This window comes from Podarcis raffonei, chromosome Z, assembly GCF_027172205.1.
Source record: "Podarcis raffonei isolate rPodRaf1 chromosome Z, rPodRaf1.pri, whole genome shotgun sequence".
Lineage (NCBI taxonomy): Eukaryota > Metazoa > Chordata > Lepidosauria > Squamata > Lacertidae > Podarcis > Podarcis raffonei.
Genome location: NC_070621.1, coordinates 17,995,268 through 18,021,033, shown reverse-complemented (window position 1 = coordinate 18,021,033; position 25,766 = coordinate 17,995,268). Strand labels below are relative to the sequence as shown.

The following is a 25,766-nucleotide window of genomic DNA, read 5'->3' as shown; positions in this document are numbered from 1 at the left end:
TTCACAAAAAATCCCACCTTTTTATTGTGCATATGGTAACCAGGTTTGATGTGTAAAATATTGATAAGCGCAGAGGAGGGAAGAAAGGGTAGAAAAGGAATATACCAATGTGGAAGGGGGGGATAGAATAAAGCCATACCATTAGCAAATACAAGCTCATACAATGAGGTTTCCAAGATTAAAAAAGTGTTTTCCTTTTGTTTTTTACACTGAAATAACTGTACAGAGTTTGTGAAATTTGCCAGAATATTTTTTTTTAAGTAAAAACAAACAAAAAGCCACAAGCAAGGACTTTGGAGGACAGAGGTTGAACAGATAATTTGGGGTGGGGGTGGGGTGAAAAGCGTGAATAGACTTTTACTGTCAAGTAGCATCTATCAGAGAGCATGATGAACAGGGTGCATTACACAGAAGGACAAAGAAAGGGTGATTTAATCACAGGTTCTGGAAACTTGGATGGGTGGGAAATGAGAAGAGGCGCAAGGCAAAAGAACACTTGTTTGGTCACGTTAAAAAAATTGCCTTTAGTAATGAGCCACCATGGCTCTTCTATTTAAAGTTTTATGTACTAGGGCCTACCTGCCTGGATCTTTTTTTCTTTTTCTTTAAGAATGTTAACATATCCAGATTCTTTCTAAGTTTATGACTTGGCGGTGGTTGCTGTTAGGAGACAGAGTTCCCTCCAAGGAATGAGGGTGCCATCTTATTCTCCAAGGAGAGAATAGTTAATGGCTTCCCAGTAGGAAAAGCCGCCAATTCATCAAAGAAAACAGAATCTTTTTATTATTCCCCCCCCCCCCCCACAAAAAACCTATATTTGCCCAGTTTGGAGACAAGCCAAAGAGAGAAGTTCTTTGGGCAGACTAGGAGAAACCATCTTCTCAAAGGTTGCTTTGTTTCCTGACAAATGGGTCTTCAAAAAACACAAACACAAAATACCCCCATGTTTTCCAGACACCCCCCAGCAGTCTCTGAAGTGATGCTGAAAGCATTTTAACAGTCACTCTTCCAAAGTTTAATTGTTTTGTCGTTTTCTAGAGCTGCTGAGGCAATGATGTTCTCCGTTGGATGGCAAGCTGTAGAGATCACAACATCTGTTGGGAGAGACAGAAAGCAACAAAAGGCATGGTCATCCAGTGATTTAGTAAAAAAACAAAACAAAACTTCAATCTGCTAGGGTGAGTGGACGATTGTTGAAGGTAACCTGCAAAATAAACCCACAAAAGTTTGCTGCTAGCTCAGTACTGTCTGCACTTACTGGCAGTGGCTTTCCAAGGTTTCATGCAGGAATCTCTCCCATCCCTACCAGGAGATTGGGGATTGAACCTGGGACTGTCTGCATGCAAAGCAGATGTTCTAACCACTAAGCTACAATAGACCTGCCCTAATTGCTTGCCAACCTTATCTTCTAATAGTTAAGGAATTTCATTCAGTAGGATGAATTTACACTGTTCTGTTCCACTTAGAAAGGTTTTTGTGCATTTTATAGTTGTAATAATTTTTTTAATTGTGTACAGTCATACCTCTACTTACGTATCCCTCTGGATACAGAATCTTTGGGCTATGACCACGGCAAACCCGGAAGTGTATACTTCTGGGTTTCGCCATGCACAGAAGCACTCTGCGCGTAATTTTTAGGGTGTGAACGGACCCCCAGAACGAATTAAGTTCGTATCCGGAGGGTCCACTGTATTCTACTGCGAATTGATTATGAAGGATAAGAAATCATCTTGATTAATCAAATACAATTACTCCTTTAAAGTCAAGGACACACCCATGACAGAATTTCTGTACCAAAGCAACACACTTCTAGAGCAACCCCTCTACAAGACATGAGACACTGGAGAGAGATGCTTGCTGGGGGGGGGATCTTATTTAGTCAAGTCTTCCTTTCCTAGCTAAGTAAGCAGTCCAAAATAGTTGTGAGTTCACACCACTTAGGGGTAAACCACTTAAAATATTTTGGGACCTCCCACCTGTATGCCCTTGCAGCTTCTGTACAATCTCTTTCGTTTGGAGGTTCCAAATGTAAACCAGGTTGTCCTCTGAACCAGAAACGATCCACTAAATGAGGGAGAAAACAAATGTATTAAAATGGGAAGAAGGAGCAACCTCACCCCAGCCCAACTAAAATGATGCATGCAGGATTTATTATTAATGAACTCTAGAGAACAGTTTAGAAGGCCTGAGCATCCCTGTTTAATTTCAAAGCAAAACCATGAGTTGACTTTGCAGATTTAGGCTCAAAACCCTTTCCACAGCAGCCCAGAAAAAGAAATTCTCACCTTTCCACCAGTAACGGAGAAATTGGCAAAGATGCAGTACTTCTCATTCTTGTGGCCTGTGTAGGTCTTTAGGCACTGGAATATAAAAAGACCACAGAATACACCACAGAAGTCAGAGACAGAAAAGGAAGCCTTCAAACACATTTCCTTGATCGAGCTTTACAACAGAACATAAGAAGAGCTTAGATGCTGGATCCAGCAACCTGTGCTCACCAGTGTTAGAAACTCAGATGTGTAAGCTATTTACCAAATGGCCCCTTAAACGTAGGTTGCAGGTGCCATTATATATATATTTTTAAAGATATTTATTAAGGTTTTCAAATTTAATACAGTAAAAAAGAATCAAAAAGAAAAAAGAAAAAAGGTTTAGAAAACACTTAACGTTCACAATACTTATTTTTCAATGACATATTTCCCTGAACTCCTCATACCTCCCCTTCTTGTGTTCCAATTCAAATTGTTAGTTCAGCAAATCCTTATCCGTAATTTTAATCTATTTCTATACCCTTTTTTTCCACATCGCATTACAGCTAGAAACCCCTTAATTTCTATCCGACATCATTCAACATTCATTAATTTTACAATATTTCTGTAAATAGTCCTTAAATTTCTTCCAGTCTTCTTCCGCCGACTCTTCTCCCTGGTCACGGATTCTACCAGTCATTTCTGCCAATCCCATGCAGTCAATCATCTTCATCTGCCATTCTTCCAGAGTGGGTAAATCTTGCGTCTTCCAATACTTTGCAATAAGTATTCTTGCTGCTGTTGTAGCATACATAAAAAAAGTTCTATCCTTCTTTGGCACCAATTGGCCGACCATGCCCAAGAGAAAGGCCTCTGGTTTCTTCAGGAAGGTATATTTAAATACCTTTTTCAATTCATTATAGATCATTTCCCAGAAAGCCTTAATCTTAGGGCACATCCACCAAAGGTGAAAGAATGTACCTTCATTTTCTTTGCATTTCCAACATTTATTGTTGGGCAAATGGTAAATTTTTGCAAGCTTGACTGGGGTCATGTACCACCTGTATATCATTTTCATAATATTTTCTCTTAAGGCATTACATGCCGTAAATTTCATGCCGGTGGTCCACAACTGTTCCCAGTCAGTAAACATAATGTTATGTCCAACATCTTGTGCCCATTTAATCATAGCAGATTTGACCGTCTCATCCTGAGTGTTCCATTTCAACAGCAAGTTATACATTTTTGACAAAATCTTAGTTTTGGATTCTAACAGTTCTGTTTCCAATTTAGACTTTTCCACCTGGAAGCCAACTTTCTTATCTATATTGTAAGCCTCCATTATCTGGTAATAATGAAGCCAGTCTCGCACTTTATCTTTTAGTTTCTCAAAACTCTGCAGTTTCAATCTGTCTCCTTCTTGTTCCAAAATTTCCCAATAGTTCGGCCATTTGGCCTCCATATTGAGCTTTTTCTGAGCTTTTGCTTCCATTGGTGACAACCCCCTTGGGGTTTTATTCTCCAATAAGTCCTTATATCTAATCCAAACATTAAATACGCTTTCCTGACAATATGGTTTTTAAATGCTTTATGTACTTTAACCTTGTCATACCACAAATATGCATGCCACCCAAAAACGCTGTTAAAACCTTCTAAATCCAAAATGTCTGTGTTCTCAAGAAGCAGCCAGTCTTTCAGCCAGCAAAACGCTGCTGATTCATAATAAAGTTTAAAGTCTGGCAGGGCAAATCCGCCCCTTTCCTTTGCATCAGTTAATATCTTAAATTTTATTCTGGGCTTCTTGCCCTGCCAGACAAATGTAGAAATATCTTTCTGCCACTTCTTGAAACAGTCCATTTTGTCCACGATTTGCAATGTTTGAAACAAAAACAACATTCTAGGCAATACATTCATCTTTATAACTGCAATTCGACCCAACAAGGAAAGCTTCAAATTTGACCAAATTTCTAAATCTTTTTCACTTCCGTCCAACATTTTTCATAGTTATCTTTAAACAAATTCCCATTTTTAGCTGTCATGTTAATCCCCAGGTATTTCACTTTCTTAACCACAGTCAAACCTGTTTCATTCTGGAACTTCTCTCTTTCAGACAATGTTAAATTTTTCTCTAAAACCTTAGTTTTTGACTTGTTCAATTTAAATCCTGCCACCTGACCAAACTCTTGAATTAGTTGTAGTACTCTTTTAGTACTAGGTTCTGGCTCCTGTAACGTCAGAACTAGGTCATCTGCAAATGCTCTCAGTTTATACTGTTTGGCTCCGACCTGTATACCTTTAACCAACCGGTGCAGGTGCCATTATAATCACCTTTGGCCTTTTTTGTTTTTGTTTTTCAAGATAGCAAAGCAAAAAATGAATTGTGTATATTGTCAATGTTAATATATTTAACAATTCAGTCGGACATTTTACCAATTACAGTCATCTTTCCCTGCCCCCCCAAGCATGTGAATCAATGCATAATTCACTCCAGTGAGACATTTTTACTTGTCTTACTTTCTTCAGTAATGTTTTACTGTGGATTGTTATTTTAATGTGCTGTAAATCCCTTTGAGGTTTTTTTCTTGAAAATATAAAGCGGTATAGAACTGAAAAATTACAATATTAACCTATGGCTGGAGTCTTAAAACGTTTACTAGGGAGTAGCCCTACTGAATCCAGCAAGTTATTTCTGAGTTAACACACACAGAGATTTGGACTGAAAGAAAAAGGTGCGGGGAACCAACCAGCCAACCGAAACATTTATTAAAAAGACTTCCCCTAGTAAGTTCACTGTTAAGGAAAATATCAAGACTCACCTTTCCTTTGCTGTAGTCCCAAAGCTTAAGAGTGCTGGAGCAAAAGACAGGGAAATGAAGCACAATACTTTAAAATAGTATCTAGGCTTCTAGGGTGTTCAGATGTTTCATACATCCTCATGCCTATCTAAAGCAACTGCAGTGGTACCTCGGGTTAAGAACTTAATTCGTTCTGGAGGTCCGTTCTAAGCTGAAACTGTTCTTAATCTGAGGTACCACTTTAGCTAATGGGGCCTCCCGCCGCGCGATTTCTGTTCGTATCCTGAAGCAAAGTTCTTAACCCAAGGTACTATTTCTGGATTAGCGGAGTCTGTAACCTGAAGCGTCTGTAACCTTAAGTACCACTGCATCTGCTAGTTTTAAGCCTCTTCACCAAATAATAATAATAATAATAATAATAATAATAATAATAATAATAAATAATAAATTTTATTTATATCCCGCCCTCCCCAGCCGAAGCTGGGCTCAGGGCGGCTAACAACAATAAAACAATACAAAAGTACAACACAAACAACACTCTAAAATCATTCATTATAAATTAATTAAATTCAAGCCACTGGCCACCATTGGGCCAGAGCTCCGCGAAGATTGCCGAGGGAGGCAGTCAGGCTGTGCCCTGGCCAAAGGCCTGGCGGAACAGCTCTGTCTTGCAGGCCCTGCGGAAAGATGTCAAGTCCCGCAGGGCCCTAGTCTCTTGTGACAGAGTGTTCCACCAGGTCGGAGCCACAGCCGAAAAAGCCCTGGCTCTAGTTGAGGCCAGCCTAACTTCTCTGTGGCCTGGGACCTTCAAGATGTTTTTATTTGAAGACCGTAAGTTTCTCTGTGGGGCATACCATGTCTATCATATTTTATCTCTTTACCTACAGAAGAGACTTTCTTCTCATCTAAACTTTAGAGTGACTTCTCTCTCCCATTGCCATTCATTGTATCGCCGTGGCCAATTTTCTGTGAACTCATTGCACCTCCCCCACTCAGATATCTGTTCAACTCCCTCCTCACTAGAGTTTAATATGTTTCTGAACTCTCACAGTTCACCTTTTCAGCAACTTGCCCTCACAATCACTCTGTTCCCACCGCTACTTCCCATCTTCTAGAATGGATCCCTGGAACTGAAAAGAGTGGTCTTTTATCTTAGGTTTCAAATAGGCCAGAAAAATGAGAGCACAATATATATGCAGAAACATATTCAAAGCTGTCAACAAGAATGAAGTCTGGATGGCTATGACTGCGCATACTTCTTTCTCCAAGCTGTTGTGCTAGTTTAGCTAATGTTTAAATATGGCTGTGATCTAGTAAATCAGGAGGTGTAATGCCCCTGTATTTGGAAGTTTTGTTTCTTTGATAAAGCTCAGCAACCCTGCCACAATAATTAGTTATTTGCTCTGAAAAAGCAGCACAACACCCCTTGACTCTTACTTGTCCAACGTTGCCGCTAGAATATATTTGCCATTGGGAGAGAACTTCACAAAAGACACAGGAGGGTTGTCATCATCTGCAGCGAAGGGAAAGAGAAACCATCATTTTCATATGAAAGGCTATTATTGCGGGATAAGTTAGCAGGGGCCTTTGGAGCATGCACACAAAAAAACTTACCAATCAGTGTTTTCAAACACTGTCCTGATGCTGTATCCCAGATTCGGCTGCAAGGTGAAGATGAAAGTCACCATTAGTAAAGCAACAAAAAACTATGCTTGGGGAAGAGAGCCGAGGGGGACAACACACACGTTTGGCAAAAGCAGAAGATCAGACAGTTGATATATCCTCTGCTCTTAACTGCTTAAGTATTTGCTGGTGACCTGCTCCCTGCTTTGCTGAGCTATTCCCAGCTGGCTTGAGAGGGCTCCAAACGAGTCCTGCAAGCGCTGCTGCTGCTGCTGAAGGGGCCAGAGATCATCTTAAATGTGAGTCCTGCAGGACCTACTGCTCAGAATGCCCAGAGCAGGAATCCCCAACCTGCGGCCCTCCAGATGTTTTGGCCTACAACTCCCATGATCCCTAGGTAACAGGACCAGTGGTCAGGGATGGTGGGAATTGTAGTCCAAAACATCTGGAGGGCTGAATGTTGGGGATGCCTGGCTTAGAGGGTCTTGGGGTGGGACATGAAGGCATCTCTGTTGAGGGTGTCAAGGTTTAATCAAGGTGTATGTGTGAATAAGCTTTGCTGTTAATGGAGTTAGGCTTTTCTATCTTTATTGTTAGACCTTTTATGAATTATTTGGGTTTTCTGTAAAAAAAAAAATCCTTCTATACTTATTGAAAAGTTTTCATGTATTGTTTATGACTGAATATGGTTGATTTTTTTTTTTTGTAATTATGTAAGCTGACCTGAGCATGGTATAACTATGTAAAGATGACATATAAATAAACGATGATTATAGATGCTGCAGGGACCTTTTGCATGAAAGCTGTGTGTTCCCCTATGCACTGTGTGACAGCTCCTTTTTATTTTATTTTTATAGGTCAGAACCTGCATAATCATCAGATTAAATAATTAAAGCAAGTGACACAGATCTCCCACAAACACAGCACATGTGCACACACACGTGCACACACACGTCTTAGCCTATTCTTCCAATGTTGAGGCTTAAAATTATCAATATTTAAGATACAGCCAGTCTGAGCCAGTTTAGCGGCAGGAGAACAAAAGAGCTGCCTCTTGGGGGGTTGGAGGGAGGGACTGGAAATCAAGTCAAAATTGTGGACAGAGGGACCCATTCTCTACCCATCATTCCTCGGGTGGCTGAATGCCCCCACCTCACAGACTCAGGATCTAAACCCAGCCTTCTCTCCTTCTCCCACTTACCAGAGGCCATCATAGCTGCTGGACACTATCAGGGAGCCATCACGGTTAAAATGCACCTGGAGGCAAGAATTTATTATTAATTGAATTTATACTGCCACACATAAATAAACATTATTTTGGTGGCTTAGCAAGAGGCAATATTGCATCTGTGGTACAAGGCACCTTTTTCAGGAAGAAAATTCCCTAAGGTTGGTGCCAGAATGCCCCCCATACCAAGACCCAATTTAAACACACTGCTGCTCTTTAAGAGACTCTGCCAGTTTGCTGAACGTTTACTGCAGAATTTAAGGTGCAAGACATCTACCTGGAGCCAAAGACTGCTGTGGCATGGAGTGCTGTATTCCTATGGTTGGAGTAAGCATCAGATGTAGGATTTCACATCTAGCAGGGCAAGCTTTCCTCTCCAGCTGACACTGCTGAACCATTAGCCAAACAAGGTGGTGGCGGCAGCAGCAATATTTTACTCCACTTGCTCAGCCTGGAAGACCAGGAGTTCACTCGAGAAGCTTGAAATGTTACTGACAGATGGCAGGCAACTTTGTCATGGGATGGGGCGGGGGTGGGGGAGCATAAGAGACAGCCCAGCTCATCTCAACTCATCCCAAGAGGACCTACCGCTGAAACCGGGTCAGAATGGGCTGGCAGGGTTTTTAGGCACTTCCCGGTTTTGACGTCCCATATCCTCACACTCTCATCAAACTGGAGACAAAACAAAGGAATAAACTCAGAAGATTTCAGTGTTGTCTCTTAAAATTTCAACTACTTGTAAAGGAACTCCATTGACAAAATCAGGGACAAGATTTCCCTGTGGTTAATATCTTCACAAGAAACCTAGAATCAGGTTCCATCATCTCTCCTCTTTCCAAAGCAAGAAGTCACTGTTCAAGCACCTCTGTGTGAAATCAGGGCAAAGTTTATTGCACAGTAGAGATTTTACAAACAACACTACCTCCATTGCAAAAACAGTTTTATTACCAATTTTTGTTCCTTCTCCTTGCTGTCCTGTTACACAGCCATTGCAGAGAACATCCAAGTCTGAACTACAGCAGAGACAGATAGTGAAGGTTCACCCTGGGACTACCTTTCCAACTGTCCTGGAGCATCACAAGCTACCTGTCCTATATAGCAGCTGCTCTATAGAGTGCACTGCAGGGACACCCAACTCACAAAAAGCAGAGATAGACAGGGCTTACTCCTGCCTTTCAGCAGGAGGCCCAGATCCAAATGGCTGGTCATCTTTATGCATTTTGGAAATTAGTGGAAATTACAGTATATGCTTTAACAGATAGCTAACACGTGAAGACATGTAAAATCTGTAAAAGAGTGTGAGAGGAAGTTGTTGGCATCACCTGCTTCCTCAGACTGTTTTAAGAATGTGCCAATAATGCTTGTGCAGGAAAAACTCAGCTTTAAGCTAGCCTGGTAAGGAGCAGGCACCCTGTTCTCCTTGCACCTGTTCTGCACCTGTGTAAACCTAAGGTAAGGAAATGCCTCTGCATAAGCCTGTGTGATTTATAGGCCTGTGGACTCTACCTTTGTGACTCAAATATCACAATGGTGTGTTCGCTGATGAAATCAACAACAGAGCAGATGCTTGGCCAATATCTCTCTTCTCCACCCCCTCCCCACAACCCCACATACATTAGTTGAATATCTGCCTTGGCAAGAGGAAACTGCGTCCTACCAGCACCATGATGCCCTGAAACGAAACAGTTAATGGCTGCTACAACACAGCTAGAGATTTGAGTCAGAGCTCGGCCCACCATTTTCTGTCTTATGAAAGAGATAGCAAGAGCGACCCACTGCCTCTTTTCAGCAAAAGCAAATGCTCACCGATCCTGAGACAATGAGGTTGGACTGTGGGTTGAAATTGCAGCAGAAGACATAGTTGCTGTGCCCCTTCAGGGTTTTCAAGCATTTCCCCTAAAAAGATAATAAAAACAGTAAATGGGCCAGAGCTCCATATTCTTAGGACTGGCTGCATGTTGAGGAATGTAGCACCATATGGTGCAGACACTAGAGATAACACACACCGGATTGGGACTCAAGTTTAAAACGCTCAGCTATTGGGTGGGAGAGAACCAGTGTCAGCTCAACTGGAGACAAAGCTACATCTGCAGGATGTCCTGGTTCCCTGCTCCCCATCCCCCAATGTTAAGTGACCACAGCACCATTAGTGGAATGAACCACTAACAGGTTTAAAAGGCCAACAATGAGCCAGCAAAGCAGGAAGGGAATTCCTATATCTCCCCTTCAAAAAGTTAACCAAAAAGGGAACTGCATTTAAAAACTATTCAGCCTGCAAAACAACCGTTAAGACAAACTCGCTAATCTTGGCCTTAAAAAAATGCTTTGTTATCCATGCACATTTCAATGAAAATATGTACACTACAGCTCTCAAAGTTAAGCCAAAACAAACTTCTTTTTGTTGTCAGGAACATAAATACCCACGAGAAGGAAAATGTGTGTTAAATTTTCCATAGCAGTTTAAGATATTTAAAGGCTATATATCTGATGGCTGGGTCCACATTAAGGGGTGAAGGTATTTGTTTATAGTTTGGACTGTTAATAATAATAATCCACACACAAAAAGGATTATATTACTGCCTAAAATGGGTCTCTGACATTGTCTGAATTATCAGGACGGATCCCTTAAAGATTTATTTTAACCACACAGTAGTTTTTATGTATTCCTTATGCACAGACTTATGCAGGGCAACATTTTGTAAAATGAACAGGATATAAATTGAGGTAAATTTATTTTGAACTTTTAATCTAGCCTTTTAACAACCGAGAGCAGACTCAGTTCAATGGACAGGAAAACCTAGAAGTCCTGATAAAGCTGAGTTTGTGATTCAATGCCATGAAAAGTCAGAAGTGAGTTTAGCTGGATCAGGAGCACCATTATAGATAGACAGTCATATTAGAATCCAGTTAAGGCTCTCCAAGATGGCTGGGTGGTAAGCAAAACAAGTAGGGGATGCAACTACAAGCTTCTTACTGAGCTCACGTCCCAGATTTTGAGAGTTTTGTCATCTGAAGCAGATACAAGAAGGTTTGAATCGGATGACCAAGCGACATCAGAGATTCCCTGCAACAGATAATATTTAGTCTTTTTACAAAAAGTCATTCACCTGTTTTTAACTGATAAACTGTGTACAAATTTACAAAGAATGAGGTGGTTACAAATGCAGACTGTAAATAGGATAATATCTCTAAATGCTCCCTCTAGCAAAAAAAACCTCCTCCCTCCAAGCAGCAGAGCATAACAGAAACAAAAAAAGGGTTACCCAAATAACTCCTTCGCTCTCATGTACTATTTTGCAATGAACTTTTCTCATGTTCTAGAAGGCAAAAAAACCAAACAACCCAAGCAACAGAAATGGTTAACGATCTACTCCTGAAGTGAGCAACTGTTGTAACCTATTCCCCATGCCCCCATAGGCTAAATCCCTCCAGGCAAGAAGATGGTTAAAAATCCCCAGCCACCGATTCCTTATTTGCGTAGGCAGAAGCCGCTGTTACATCTTGAGGCACTTGTCCAGTTAACTCTGCAACAAACACTTCAACCAGTCCCCTTATTAATTGGGAGGTACTCACCAGCTTGTGGCCAGATATGGTTTTCTCAAATTTGCCATCATAGGCACCCCAGATTTTTATAAGCTTATCAGCCGCTAAAAAAAGAAGAGAATCCACAAACAAAAATTATTTTAGGCACCTTGACCCTGCAACGTGGGGGTGGGGAGGCATGCAGGTATTTTTGATCTCTGATTATACTCTTTTTTGCCCTCTTTTTAGAGAAGATGGGGGTTATAAAGATGCATTTGTTTAAGTGAACACATAAATCCAGCCCACCAACATATGATATAAGCAGAAGAATTTTCACGCCTCTCACATCTGAGTAGGAAACTGTGCAAATGTACTTGACTTGCACAAGGCATATAATTCAGTTTCAAATGCAGACTGTAAATAGGATATTTCTAAATGCTCCCTCTAGCAAAAAACCCAAAAAACCCTCCCTCCCTTAGTTTTCATAGTGTACAGGAAGTCCCAAGTGTGAAATTAGCGATGGTAAGAACCATCTAAAAAGGGACATTCACTCTGGAAGAGCATCTGCTCCGCAGGCAGACGGTTCCAGGTTCAATACTTGGCAAACTGAGGTAGAGTTGGAAAATAACCCCCCACTTGAAATCCTGGAGATCTGCTGCCAGTCAGTATTGATGGTATCCTGACATGAATGGACCAATGGTCTGACCATGTATAAGGCAGCGTCCCACCTTCTCGGACAGGAGAGAATGCCTAATCTTTGCCCCAAGAACGAATAATCTAAAAAAACAAAGAGGGCTTGGCTCTTGCTTGATGCATGTGCTAACACAATGAACACTAGATTTCTTGAACTGGGAAACAGCCCTAGAAATAAATGTGAATAGGAGTCAGGAAAGGATCCCTCTTGACCATGTCAGAATGGATACTTACAAGAACTGGCCAGCCACTCCCCATTGGGACTGAATTTCACTGATGAGACAGCTTTTGTGTGTCCTGCCAGTGTGAACTTCAGGGCATAGTTTGGTTTTACAGGGGCAGGCTGAGAAAAGAAAACCACAAGAGATGCTTCAAGAACAGCCCTACAAAACTTCCATGACTTACCGTAGTAGACCAGCAAGCCGCAGCCTCCCCACCCCCACCCCGGTGGGTAGACCGGAGGGGCACCAAGGGCCGGGAGACCGGGCAACGCTGTCAGGCCCTCCGGTGGGTAGACCAGGGTTTCCGAGGTCCGGAACTTGCATGACTTACTCAGAGACTACCTCTTAGCATGCTGTGGTCTGTCAGGTGGCCTGCCACAGCACCTGTTATTGCTGTCCCAGGCAGGCAGGATCCAAACCCAACAAGTATTCAGGAAACCTGTCAGAAATACTCAAAGATAAGGGAGCCCAAGATGGATGGGGGCCGGACCTAATCAAAATGATCAAGTTTAGTTTGACCTCTAACAACCCTTCTGTGTTGTGTTAGATCAGGCTACCTCAAACTCTGCCCTCCAGATGTTTTGAGACTACAATTACCATCATCCCTGACCGCTGGTCCTGCTAGTTAGGGATCATGGGAGTTGTAGGCCAAAAACATCTGGAGGGCAGAGTTTGAGGAAGCCTGTGTTAGATGCTTGGAAAGAGCTGGATCAGAACTTTCCCTTACAATCCCTTTCGATACTTTCCAAAGGGAGGCAATCTATAAGCAGGCAACAGTAAACAGCATGGCAGTTAGATCCTTATGAATGATTCTAGATCTGCCTCTAGTGACAGAAGAGTCGGAGCTGGGTTTGGGCTCTTAACTGAACAGTATCCAAAAAACATGCCCCCATAAAATCAGGTCCACACACAAGAGTTTACCATCCTCAGAATATTTGAACTTGCAGACAGAATTACAGCCCAGAAGCCCTGACACACACCTTGCTCTGATTGGTTGAAGAGGAGGGTGTTGATTGTGTTTTGGTTGAGTCTGAATCTGGCTTCTTCTCTTCCGTTGCCATGGCTATGAAAACTAGCAAGCCAGGATCTGGGCACTTCACAGGATGGAAGTGCAAGCCAATTCAAAGGAGGGTGTCTCCTACAAGAAAACAGGGAGAAAATAATGGTTTTCCAAACTTAAGACAGCCAAGGCACACATCACACACACAAACCTCAAATTAAAACTAGAAGCCCATTGCACCAATACACCTTCAACCCACATGAGTCCTGCTGGATCAGACCACAGCCTACCTCATCCTGCAACAGCCTTCCCATTTGCTCACCAGCACCTGATATTCCAAGGTGGAGCATCTCTGAACATAGAGGTTCAATCATGCCCAATGACAAATTTTAAAGCTTCTTAAAGCCATTATCACACTTTGTAGTGACTATCTCTTGGACTGTGATGGCAGTCTCCTAAAACTGATGTTATAAATTCTTTAGTTTTTGTGTAAGTCCTGACTGGAGAGGCAGGAAAAAAATTAGGGGTTGCTTTTTAAGCTAGTTACCAGCCCTACCCCAGGGCTTTGTCCTTCAATACTTGCTCTCCTGTTCTGCACTCCCCCCCCCAAAATAACTTCCAGAGGGGTAGCTGCAGTAGACTGTGGCGGCAAAGACAAAGAAGAAACCATTGTCTCTATTCAGACCCAAACACAGCATATGCAGAGATCTATTACTACCAGGGCCCTTCTGCATGCTACACCTAGTCCCTGCACAAGGGAGCCACTGGCACAAATCTGACATCAGAAAAAGGCAGTATTAAAAAACAGTAGTAGATTTCAATCTGAAAAGACACTATGCCACTGATCTTAAGGTGACCAGACCTAAGCAAAACAATTTCAAAGGCAGGGTCCAGAAAGAAACAACTGAGGTCAAATCTATTCTATACATTTAAAAACCATAGCTTCCCCCAAAGAATCCTGGGAACTGTAGTATGTCAAGGGTGCTGGGAATTGCAGCTCTGTGAAGGGGCAAATGACAGTTCCCATGATTTCTCTGGGGAAAGCTACATGCTTTAACAGTGCTTTAACAGTGCGGACGTGATCCATGATTCATCAAGAAGTTCACGTCTATTCATTTGGATCTGAACAGAGGCAGTGGTTTCCTTTCCCACTACAACTGTTAATTAATTCAGCACTGCCCAGTTGCTATGGCAGAGAGTCACTCAGCTTATTTTGCATATATTATAACTCTTAACTGAATTAAGACACTTCATTGTTTTTCCCCATTAAACATATTTTCCATTTGAAATTTTTAAAACAGAAAGCTGGTAAAGCTTGCCTCCCATTCCACATCTGTGCAAATCTGCAAAAAGTAATACAAACTGTCATGTATAAGTTGTTGTTAAACTAGGAAGTAAGACCCTCAAACATGCAAGGTCTGGGTGATTTAAGAAATCAAGTCTTCTGGGTTTGCAATACCAACAAATGCTAATAGTAAGATTCAGAAATGAAATGAAATTAAGAGTTTGGGAGTTTAAAGGTCAGCCCGCAAACAACCTAGGGAGAAAAGAGGGTTTGCTGCTGTTGCAGCAAAATCCCATCTTCTATGTCTGAGTCTCCAAAGAAGTCTGATAAAATGCTGCACTCATATTCTAGGAAATTTGAGCTGTTACTGCAGAGGGAACTGTCTCACTGCAGCATTGCTACAGGTGTGCTTTCAGCAGATATAGCAGGACTCTTGCCTCAAGGTGTAGTACAGGCAATGTATTATATTACACACACACAGACCGTCATGTCACATTAAGCCACAGTTTTAAAACAACTTATGGTTTATCCTGAATGAGAAGGGTGCCAGCACTCACTTCTCAAAAGAAATTCAAACTTGTTCCCATGTATCAAAGACAAAAGAAGCTAGAGTTGGCCTTGCTGTGCTGCCCAGATCTGGACTCTTGCTTTTGCTTCCTCCAAACAAACGACAAGTGGTAAGTCAAGAACAAACCTTGGTTAATGTCGTGGCTTGTTTGAAGGAAACACACCACAAGTTGAGGTTCAGAAGATACAGGAAAACAGAAAGCTGTCCTAAACAAAGTCAAATGAACCCTTGTGTTCATCTAGCCCACTACTGTCTGCACTAACTGGCAGCAGCCCTCTAAGGTTTCAAACAGGGAGTCTCTCCCGCAGAAGGTTGGCAGGAAGAGGAGCCACTAGGAAAGGAGGGATGATAGACTAGGTGGGCCTGGCAACAGGGATCTCCTTAAGTTCTTACTGCTACTGTGGGTGCAGGTAATGATGGATGGTATGGAGGAGGAGGAAGAGCGTTAGCACTACTGCTGGCACTGCTTTAATACCAACATTAAATAATTCAATGGATAGGTGGTAGTAACATTACTGGGAGCATTATCACTACCACAAACAATAATCACAACAATTAGTAGCAGAATTATTACTAAGAGCATTACTGCTACACTAATACAGGCGCGCGCACACACCCCACATTACACATGATCAACCTAACCACGTATATGCACAGAGCCAGGAAATAAACAAATAAATGGTGGGACAGAACTGGAGAGTTTTTGTGGCTCGCAAAAAGACCCTCTCGGGAGCTCAAAAAGAACTTCAGTGAGGGCGGAAGAAGCCCCAGAGAGACAAGAAGTGCAGGGGGTACAGTAGTGCAGCCTCCGCCACCGCTTTTTCACGTGTCCTCCAGCCTCCAGACAGCCCCAAAGCTTCAACTCTAGTTGAAGAGAGTATTGCGTGGAGAGTATGTGGGAGAGAGAACTGGAGAGGGGGGGACACAGGCAATTAGAGGCTTTTTAGTGGGTACTCCCCCCCCTTATGTGATTTTTGCTTATGCACACAGGGGCCCAGAACGTAATGCCAGCTTAAGTTGGGGGGGATGCCTGTAACACAAACAGCTATAGGCATACCACAGAAATATTGCAGGTTCTGTCCGAGATTACCGCAATAAAGCAAACATCACAATAAAGCAAGTCACACAAATTTGTTGTTTTCTCAGTGCATATAAAAGTTATACTCACTCTTGGGAAATGATATATAATGAATTTTTTTACATGTTTAAGATAACATTTGTTTAAAAACTAGAAGCTTTTCTGTTAGGTATTTTAGGACAAGAAATGCCAAAATAAAAACAGAACATATTTATGTATGCTACAACAGCAGCAAGAATCTTAATAGCTCAAAACTGGAAGACTGGAGAAGTACCATCAAAAGCACAATGGCAAGAAAAGTTGATGAGCTATGCAGAAATAGCAAAGTTAACGGACAAATTGCGTGAAAAGGACAATAGTGACTTTGAAAAAGAATGGGAACCTTTTACAATATATTTGCAGAAACAACAAGAAGAAATTATTATTATTATTATTATTATTATTATTATTATTATTATTATTAGAATTTATATACCGCCCTATACCTGGAGGTCTCAGGGTGGTTCGCAAAAAAGATCAGAATATATAAAATCAAAATAAAATAACCCAATAATAACCCCCATCAATCACTATGTCGTTGTTTATGTATTATTATTATTCATCTGGTATTTTAGTTGGTTAGTCTTAGTCTCTCTCTCTCTCTCTCTCTCTCTCTCTCTCACACACACACACACACACACACACACACACACACACATACCCACCCTACATTCTGTTTCTGTTTATTACATTTCTATACCGTCCTTCACCTGGCAGATCTCAGGGTGGTTCACAGCATAAAAACACAAAATACAGAATGAGAATGAGAATAAAACCAAGCAACCAACCCAACCGCTCCCCTTCCCTCAGGTAGACTGCCTCTGCCTATGGAGGCTCCCTCCCTCCCTCATTCTGACATGACTCAACAGACCTTCAGTTTCTGAGCAGCACAATTCAATCGTCTCGTTGGCTGGATTTAAATAAACATTTACAACTTTATTTACAGAGAATAAGAAGTTTAACAATTTGACAACATACTACAGTATACAAACAGCAGAATGTATCATTTGATGTAACAAACCAGAAAAGTCAACAGGGAGGGGGGAAATTGGACAATGTATGTTTAGTAACGTTATTGGATATTTGTTATGAGAAAAGATACTTAATAAAAATTATATTTAAAAAAAATATATTTATGTTCACTATACTGAGGTCCAGTGATTCTCAACTTTTTTGAGTCCATGGCTCCCTTGCAGATTCCCTGTAGGATCCACGTACACTGTGGTTCCACTACAAAACACACGTAAGTGGGGATTCCTCGTTCCGCCTGCCGCCCCCCCCAGTACATTCAGTCCCACCCCCTTTTTGCACCATTGCTGCTAATATTACCCAAGTACAGTGGTGCCTCACAAGACGAAATTAATTCGTTCCACAAGTTTTTTCTTCTTGCGAGTTTTTCGTCTTGCGAAGCACGGTTTCCCATAGGAATGCATTGAAAATCAATCAATGCGTTCCTATGGAAACCGGCTTCAGACCAGGTCCGGGGACAGTCTATCCCCCGACCTCTTCTGAAGGCTGGGGAGGGGGACAAGGGCTTTTCTTCCCACCGCCAGCCTTCAGAAGGCTGTTCTGAAGGCTGGCGGTGGGAAGAAAAGCCCTTCTCCCCACCTCCCACCCCGCAAGCTCCGGGGACGGGAGGGCTTTCCTCCCGACTGCCAGCATTTTAAAAGCCCCCAGGACAGCAGAGACTTCTCCGCTGTCCCGGGGAGATTTTAAAATGCTGGCGGGTGGCAGCGAAGGCTTCGCTGCCGCCCGCCAGCATTTTCAGATCGCCCGGGACAGCGGAGAAGTCTCCGCTGTCCCGGGGGCTTTTAAAATGCTGGCGGGCGGCAGCGAAGGCTTCGCTGCCACCCGCCAGCATTTTCAGATCGCCCCGGGACAGCGGAGAAGTCTCCACTGTCCCGGGAAGGCAGGCGGGGGGAGCAAAGACTTTTGCCCCCCGCCGGCCTTCAGAAGAGGTCCAGGACCTCTTCTGAAGGCCGGTGGTGGGCCAAAATCTTTGCTCGCCCCCCGCCTGCCTTCAAAAGCCGTCGGGATAGCGGAGAAGCGCGCTGCGCTTCTCCGCTATCCCGGGAAGGCAGGCGGGGGGGAGCAAAGACTTTTGCCCCCCGCCGGCCTTCAGAAGAGGTCCAGGACCTCTTCTGAAGGCCGGCGGAGATTTCCCTATGGGCTTTCTTCTTGCGAAGCAAGCCCATAGGGAAATTCGTCTTGCGGAACGACTCAAAAACGGAAAACTCTTTCGTCTTGCGAGTTTTTCGTTTTGCGAGGCGTTCGTCTTGCGAGGCACCACTGTACAGGCTCTGGAGTAAAGTAAATGCCTTACAGATGCCTCCATCTCTGCCCCATTTTTATGAGCTGAAAAAACTGAGGTAAAGGAATAATGATCAAACCTACCAAGAGGGCTGGGGCAACCTCAGAGCTTCAAATTCACCACTCAGCTATGAAGCTCCCTGGCTGCAAACTTGGGAACCAGTCACTGCCTCTCAGCCAGACCTACGTGACAAGGTTGATGTGCGGACAGAATAGGGAGGTGGGCAGAAAGAACCACGTACACCACTTTGGAGCTCCCTGTAGAAAAGATGGGATATCATTGTGATAACACACACAATAGCCCTAAACACAACCAAGCAGGAAGTTTTCCTGCACATTCCCCTTTCAAATCAACAGGAACCCAAGCAACGCTACCGCTCTGCAAAGTGCAATAAAATGACGTATACCAGTACTAGTAGTTCTTTAGCAGTCTCATTATGAAAATTGGATTTTATTCAACAGTAGTTCTATCCAAAAGTAGTACCACCGGGGTTAATGGACATAGAACCATAGAACTGTAGTTGGAAGGGACACCAAGGATCATCTAGTCCAATTCCCTGCAATGCAGAAATCACAGCTCACAAATCCCAGGCAGATAAGTCATCAGCAGTGTGATCCTATGTATATGTAGTCCAAAGTAAGCTTCATGTACCATCAAAAGAACAATGGCAAGAAAAGTTGGTGAATTATGCAGAGTTAGCAAAGTTAACAGACAAACTGCATGAAAAGGACTTTTTAAAAAGAACGGGAACCTTTTACAATATATTTACAGAAACAACAAAAAAATGGACTTGTTGGCAGGATTTAAATAAACATTTATAATCTTATTTACAGAGTACAAGGAAGCTGAGGGAAGTCAATAGGGAGGGGGGAAATTGGAAAATGAATTTTTAGTTAGGATATTGGATATTTGTTATGAGAAAAAATCAATAAAAATTATTTTAAAAACAAAGTAAGCTTTATGGTGTGGAACAGACTACCTGGGAAGGTGGTGGACTCTCCTTTGTTGGAGGTTTTTAAACAGAAGTTGTATGGCCTTCCAACTCCGAATCCAATTTTATGATTCTATTATTTCCTCTCAGCCTAACCTACCTTACAGTACTGTTGTGAGAATAAAAGGAGGGGAGGACAATATAGACCTCAGCATGAAAGGACCCAGTAGGACTCCATGATTCTGTTTCCACATGGTCCAACTTTTCTTCCTAACTGTCCAATATTCAATTGGGTGAGGGGTTAGAATTCTCTAATTCCCCTCTTTCTTTTGGGGTCCCTCAAGGATTCATTATCAGTCCTCAGCTCTCCTCCCTCCACAACTTGTCCCTGCGCGACTTCATCAAACTCAACCCAGGGAACCCCCCTCCACGCTGCTGAATCCCCTTCCTCCGCCAGGAAAGGGCAGGGGAGCCACTGCGCACTCTGCATATGATTAACTTAGGCCCATTCACGGCAATGGGTCTACTATGAGCAGATCCTCGTGGGATGCAACTCATTATTACTATTGGGGGCTCTACTTAACAGCCCCCTCTTCAAGCATGCCGGCATCCATGACCTCATCGCCATACCTGTGCCACCACTGGGAGAGCGTTATTACTTCGGGAGGCGCCAAGCAGCAGCCTCACCGGGAGCATCGCCACGAGTGTGGTGGCACTCACTACCCAGCATTCTCGCGAGGGACATCCTCGCCATCGGTGGCACTTCTTAGAAGAGGAGCTCGAGCATCGTGGCCACCGGGAAGCCTAACCGTGGTGGCCCATAAGGAGCAGCGGCAGGAAGGACGGCGGGAGAAGCGTGCAGGGGCGCCAGCGTGCATCTCCCCACCCCGAAGGAATCGTTACTGGGCTCCAGCAAGAGAAGCTCTCTCCCCTCCGCGCGTGTGCTTTTCCCGCGAGGAAGCGAGGGATGGGCGGAGGGTGCGGGCCCTCTTCCCTCCCCCCTCCTCTCCTCAGCGATCCGCTTCCTCTCTCCGCGAACGAGGCGGAGGTGCTGTCGCCGCCGCTTTTCTCCTCACAAGTCGAACTCACCTTAAGGCGCGGCTAGAGGCGCCGCTTTCTCCGCCGCCGCCTTCACCTCAGCGCTCGGCGGGAGAAGCAGCAGCAGCAGAAGCCGCGGCAGCAGCTCTCTCTCTCTTGAGGAGGGCCTCGCGCAGGCGCACTAAACGCACCCGGCTGGGAAAAAGCGACGCACCACTCACGGAACCCGCGCTGGCTTGCAGCTCGAGGGAAAGAGACGGTAGCGGCGGCGGCGGCGGCCCATGCGCATGCGCTCTACGCAGCTACCACGGACCGGCTTCCCCGCGATGACGTTATCAGACTACAATTCCCATCGACCCGCCCCTTACGCGCAGCGACCAAGGCGTGAAGGGAGTTGCAGTCCAGGGAGGGAGGCCCCACCCTTAAAGGTATAGTGTCCGCAAAAGGACAATGATCTTCTTTTTTTCCAAAAACGGACGAAGCCCACCTTAAAAAGGGGCGGGAATTAGAAGGCCGAGGAGAGCAGGCTGACCTGAGCGCGCCTGCTACGGAGAGCCGAGAGGAACCAAAAAAGGCAGGCGGCGTGGATGGGAACGCGGACGCCAAACGCCTCAAAGGGGAGCGACGTCTTTGTTCGCCGCCTGAATGTGCGAATGGGTTGGAAGCAGGCAGGAAAAAAAAGACACGTGTCGGTCCTTCTCAGGGCAGGGGCTGAATTAGAAGCGGCGAGGCTTGTATAACTGAGCGAGGCAGAAGAAGTTTTCCTTACCTTTAGACATTGCATAAAGTATTAATTATTTTGCATCAGTGTTATAGTTAAAATTTCACACCCACACCTAACCATTTGTATGCTATGAATGAGTGAGTGAATAAATAAATAAATAAATAGTTAAATAAATAAATGCATTCCTGCACCTCAAGATAATAGTTCCTGTATGTGATGTAGTAGTAGACTGTAGCCCAGAGATTGGGGTGGTGTGCGTCCCACAATATTATCCTGCTTTGCAGACAATTATTGTCTTCCAGAATGACTCACATCAATTAAAGACACAGGGGGAGAAGCTTTTTTACACATGTATAGAACCTGAGCCTACGATGGAGGGGCTCATAGCATTAGCATCCAAAGAGGGTCTTGCTTCTCCCATAGCCACAAACTGGTATACCCAGACAAAGATCAGGCTGTGTCTCCCACATGGCTTATTTGGTTCTAGCTTCTGGCTCACACACCTCAGCCCAGGCTTTTGTCTTTCTAACTACTTCTGGCACAGAGCCACTTCCTTTGTTACCTTAATGACCCATACTTTGAGGGCCATTACATACCAAGAATTATGGTGCTGGAGGAGACTCTTGAGAGTCCCATGGACTGCAAGAAGATAAAACCTATCCATTCTGAAGGAAATCAGCCCTGAGTGCTCACTGGAAGGACAGATCGTGAAGCTGAGGCTCCAGTACTTTGGCCACCTCATGAGAAGAGAAGACTCCCTGGAAAAGACCCTGATGCTGGGAAAGATGGAGGGCACAAGGAGAAGGGGACGACAGAGGACGAAATGGTTGGACAGTGTTCTCGAAGCTACAAACATGAGTCTGACCAAACTGCGGGAGGCAGTGGAAGACAGGAGTGCCTGGCGTGCTCTGGTCCATGGGGTCACGAAGAGTCAGACACGACTAAACGACTAAACAACAACACATACCAAGAAACTTGACAGCAATTGAATCCTTGTTGGATCCAGGAATTAAGGGACTCAAGCATACAACTTACCCTCCCACAAACTCACATTAAGGTTGTTTGAGTTGTCCAGGGTTGCTTTTGCTATCTGTCAGAACATCAGATTTACGCAACCAAAGGAAATTTTAAGCCCTATCTTTTCTAAATTGTATGGCAACCTTATTTTGTTATATGCATGAAGAAGATCATGTTTATAATCCCCTTCAATCTCGTGGTAATATGTGGAAAGATTTTTTTTTTTTTGGAGTGAAGAATTTGATTTGATTTTCAAGCAACATACTGTAGTGATGTGTTGTGAATAACGTTTTATATATATATCTGCAGAGACAAATAACAGACACTGGATATTTCATCACATCCCTCCTGGCTGCTGTAGGAAAAGGGACGCTGGACTATATGGTCTACTCTGGTCAGGTAGTTCTGAAGTAACATACTACTGCTTGAAGCATTGCAGCGCTACAAAGGCAAAGTAGTTGTGGTTGTGTGAACAGAAAATGGTCAGATGGCAGATGAAGATGACAACAAAGCCACATACACAACAGGCAACAGCTGTTTATCTCTCTTCATTCACTGTCCCAGACTTCTTGGGATCCTCCTGATTAGCCTCCCTGGTCCTTTTCTCGACAGGAACCCACATTTATGCAATTAAGTGTCTCATTAATTTTCCAGACACCTGCAGTTATTTACTCCAGGCACCACTAGACCTTGAGTTTTTTATGGCCCCCCTGGGAAACATCCCTCTCTCTGCTTTGGCATCAAGACTCAGAAAGGATGATCTGTATGTATGCTGTAACATCCCTGACCAATAACATATTCCCTGGAAGATGGAGCAATCTTGTTTTCTGCTCCTCTGGAGGGGAGGACCTGTACCCATGGATTCAAATGATAAAAAATGGAGATTCCGAGTAAACATTAGGAAGAACTTTTCTGATGGTAAGATTTCTTCTGGTGGGAAGAGCTGTTCAACCTTGTAATGGACTACCTTGGAAGGTGGTGCACTCCTCTTCACAGGTTTTAAGCAGAGGTTGGATTGGCATCTGCCAGAGATTCTCTGGCTGCGATTCCTGCATTGCAGGGGGTCGGACTAGATGATTCTCTGGGAATCCCATCCAATGCTACAGTTCTATGAGTTTATGAATTCATCCTTCCCAAAACAAGTCACGAACCAAAATATAGCCGTCCTTCAAAAATTTACACTTCCCCATGTTTTGCAATGCAATTCTCTGGCTATGTCATGTGCCCGCCCTCCCCAGGTGCATATATATATATCTATCAAAATCCACACAGTGAAAATAACATATGCAAATATTAAGGTAAATTACTTGCAAAAAATTGCACATTAGGTGTATGCATGAACAGGCAGCTGATTTTTTGCGAAGATGTTTTTTAATGCAAGTTGATGTGGAAATGTGCAAACTGGAAAAATTAGGGAGAAGAACTGAAATTGAAAGGGCTATCCATCTACAGAGTAGCATAAGGAAGACATTTACCTGGTCAGAGGAATTTCTCGTACATTTTTTTTAAAATAGATAAATATCTACATAGAATAATAGAATTGCAGAGTAATGGCAAGCCAGGTGTCCCCCTATCTTAGTTTTGTCTGGCTGGTTCTTCCTGTCTAAGGGCAGAACCTGACATTTGTCCCTATTAAAATTCATTTTGCTAGTTTGGGCCCAGTTCTCCAATCTGTTAGGATCATCTTGAATCCCGATTGTGTCTTCAGTGGCATGGGATACCCCTGGCACAACAAGCTGGCACTAACCCCACCCTGGCTAGCTCAGCCCAGCTTTGACTTCACCATTCCAGCTAGGTGATCCAATTCAGCTGCAGGTGTTGCCGGGAACTGCTGAATCAGGGCTTCAGTCCTGTAAGGAGGCATTTAGTTTCATGGATGTCTGTATTATTATTTTTTTAATTAATGGTGTAATTTTTATGTTCTAAACATTGTACATTGTCTCATTGTTGTGGGATAACCAGCCTCATATAACCAACATAGGTAAAGGTAAAGGGACCCCTGACCATTAGGTCCAGTCGTGGCCGACTCTGGGGTTGCGGCGTTCATCTCGCTTTATTGGCCGAGGGAGCCGACGTACAGCTTCTGGGTCATGTGGCCAGCATGACTAAGCCACTTCTGGCAAACCAGACCAGCACACGGAAACGCCGTTTACCTTCCCGCCGGAGCGGTACCTATTTATCTACTTGCACTTTGACGTGCTTTTGAACTGCTAGGTTGGCAGGAGCTGGGACCGAGCAATGGGAGCTCATCCAGTCGCGGGGATTCGAACTGCTGACCTTCTGATCGGCAAGTCCTAGGCTCTGTGGTTTAACCCACAGTGCCATCCGCGTCCCACAACCAACATACTTAAGTCTAATTAATGCATAAATTGGTTAATACCACAGAGTAAGCTGTCCTGCCAGGCTTAGCTATGTCACTTCCTTTATCTTGGGAACAAACAGGTAAGCAGTCCTATTGTCCCCCACCCCCAATCTACCTGAGAAACCCAGCTGATTTCAGCTGATTGCTCTAGCTCAACCACATGGCTCTCACCAGCCACTCTTGTGTTCTGACCTATTCCAATAATTTAAGAATGTTTACCACTTTGTAACAAAGCTAAGTTTTGCAGTTTCTGCAACTTTTCTGACAGGTGTATGCAGTGCTATTCTTACAGAAAAAGAGGTGCTGGAATTCACCATGAACTCCTCCCTCATTCTCTTAAGAGTGGCAATGGCACCTAAATGAGAGGTGCCAGAACTGAGCACTTTCATCAAAATAAAATAAAGAATTCTAACTGTTGGAACACCCCTTAGCCATTTCTTGGAATCTTTCTTAGTCACAAACAATTGAAATGTGCCTTTTGTTTTGCTTTCAGTTTTTAATGATAATCTCTTCTTCCCCCCTTTTTTATTTTTTACCATCAACCAGAATACAAACAGTGAAACCTCCTAGGCGGCTGATACATTGGGTATACATAATCAATAACAACATATTCAAATCAGCCATATGTACAATTTTATATATGTTAACACTCCTCCATCCACAAGGTTTATTTAACTTTTAACATTTTAATTGTCCCAAATTGTTCAAACCTACCCAAATAATTCACTATCTTCTCAAACCAATCCTCCTCTTTCGCACTGACCTTAAACCCTTTCATTCTGTGGATCTTCACAGTTAGATATTCTAAAATTATAATATTATTCAGTTTTTTCCTCCATTGGTTCACCCCTAGCTCTTCTGCATTTTTCCAGTTACTCGCTATAACCTGTCTGGCTGCAGTTACCATCAATTTTACCCATTTACATTCCTCTTTTGTTTTTAACTCGGTGCTACTCAGACTAATAAGAACCATTAATTTAGATATTCCCACCTTCCTACCCACAATTCCCGATATTTCTATACCAATCTGTTCCCAAAATTCATTAACTAACGGACAATCCCACCACATATGACTGTACGTT

General features: G+C 43.4%; 1 protein-coding gene and 1 long non-coding RNA gene across 4 annotated transcripts; one reads left to right on the top strand and one right to left on the bottom strand.

The window, feature by feature from the left end:
• WDR5 (WD repeat domain 5) lies at positions 1–20,804 on the bottom strand. 3 transcript variants are annotated; one of them, XM_053374222.1, is made up of 15 exons: positions 20,633–20,804; positions 18,696–18,869; positions 13,312–13,469; positions 12,345–12,453; positions 11,469–11,542; positions 10,870–10,959; positions 9,702–9,791; positions 8,484–8,567; positions 7,869–7,924; positions 6,659–6,705; positions 6,482–6,557; positions 5,066–5,099; positions 2,286–2,360; positions 1,977–2,064; positions 1–1,094 (listed from the first exon to the last, which is right to left on the bottom strand). In XM_053374222.1, exons 3-15 carry the CDS (start codon positions 13,390–13,392, stop codon positions 994–996), a joined length of 1,005 nt encoding a protein of 334 aa, XP_053230197.1. In that variant the 5' UTR covers positions 13,393–13,469; positions 18,696–18,869; positions 20,633–20,804; the 3' UTR covers positions 1–993. The 3 variants fall into 3 exon arrangements, with proteins under 3 accessions (XP_053230197.1, XP_053230199.1, XP_053230198.1); XM_053374224.1 differs by lacking the exon at positions 10,870–10,959; XM_053374223.1 differs by lacking the exon at positions 18,696–18,869.
• Positions 20,805–20,938: 134 nt separating this feature from the next.
• LOC128406666 (uncharacterized) lies at positions 20,939–23,987 on the top strand. Its single transcript, XR_008328570.1, has 2 exons — positions 20,939–21,009; positions 22,632–23,987. It is a non-coding gene; the product is annotated as an uncharacterized LOC128406666 (long non-coding RNA).
• Positions 23,988–25,766: the final 1,779 nt, after the last annotated feature.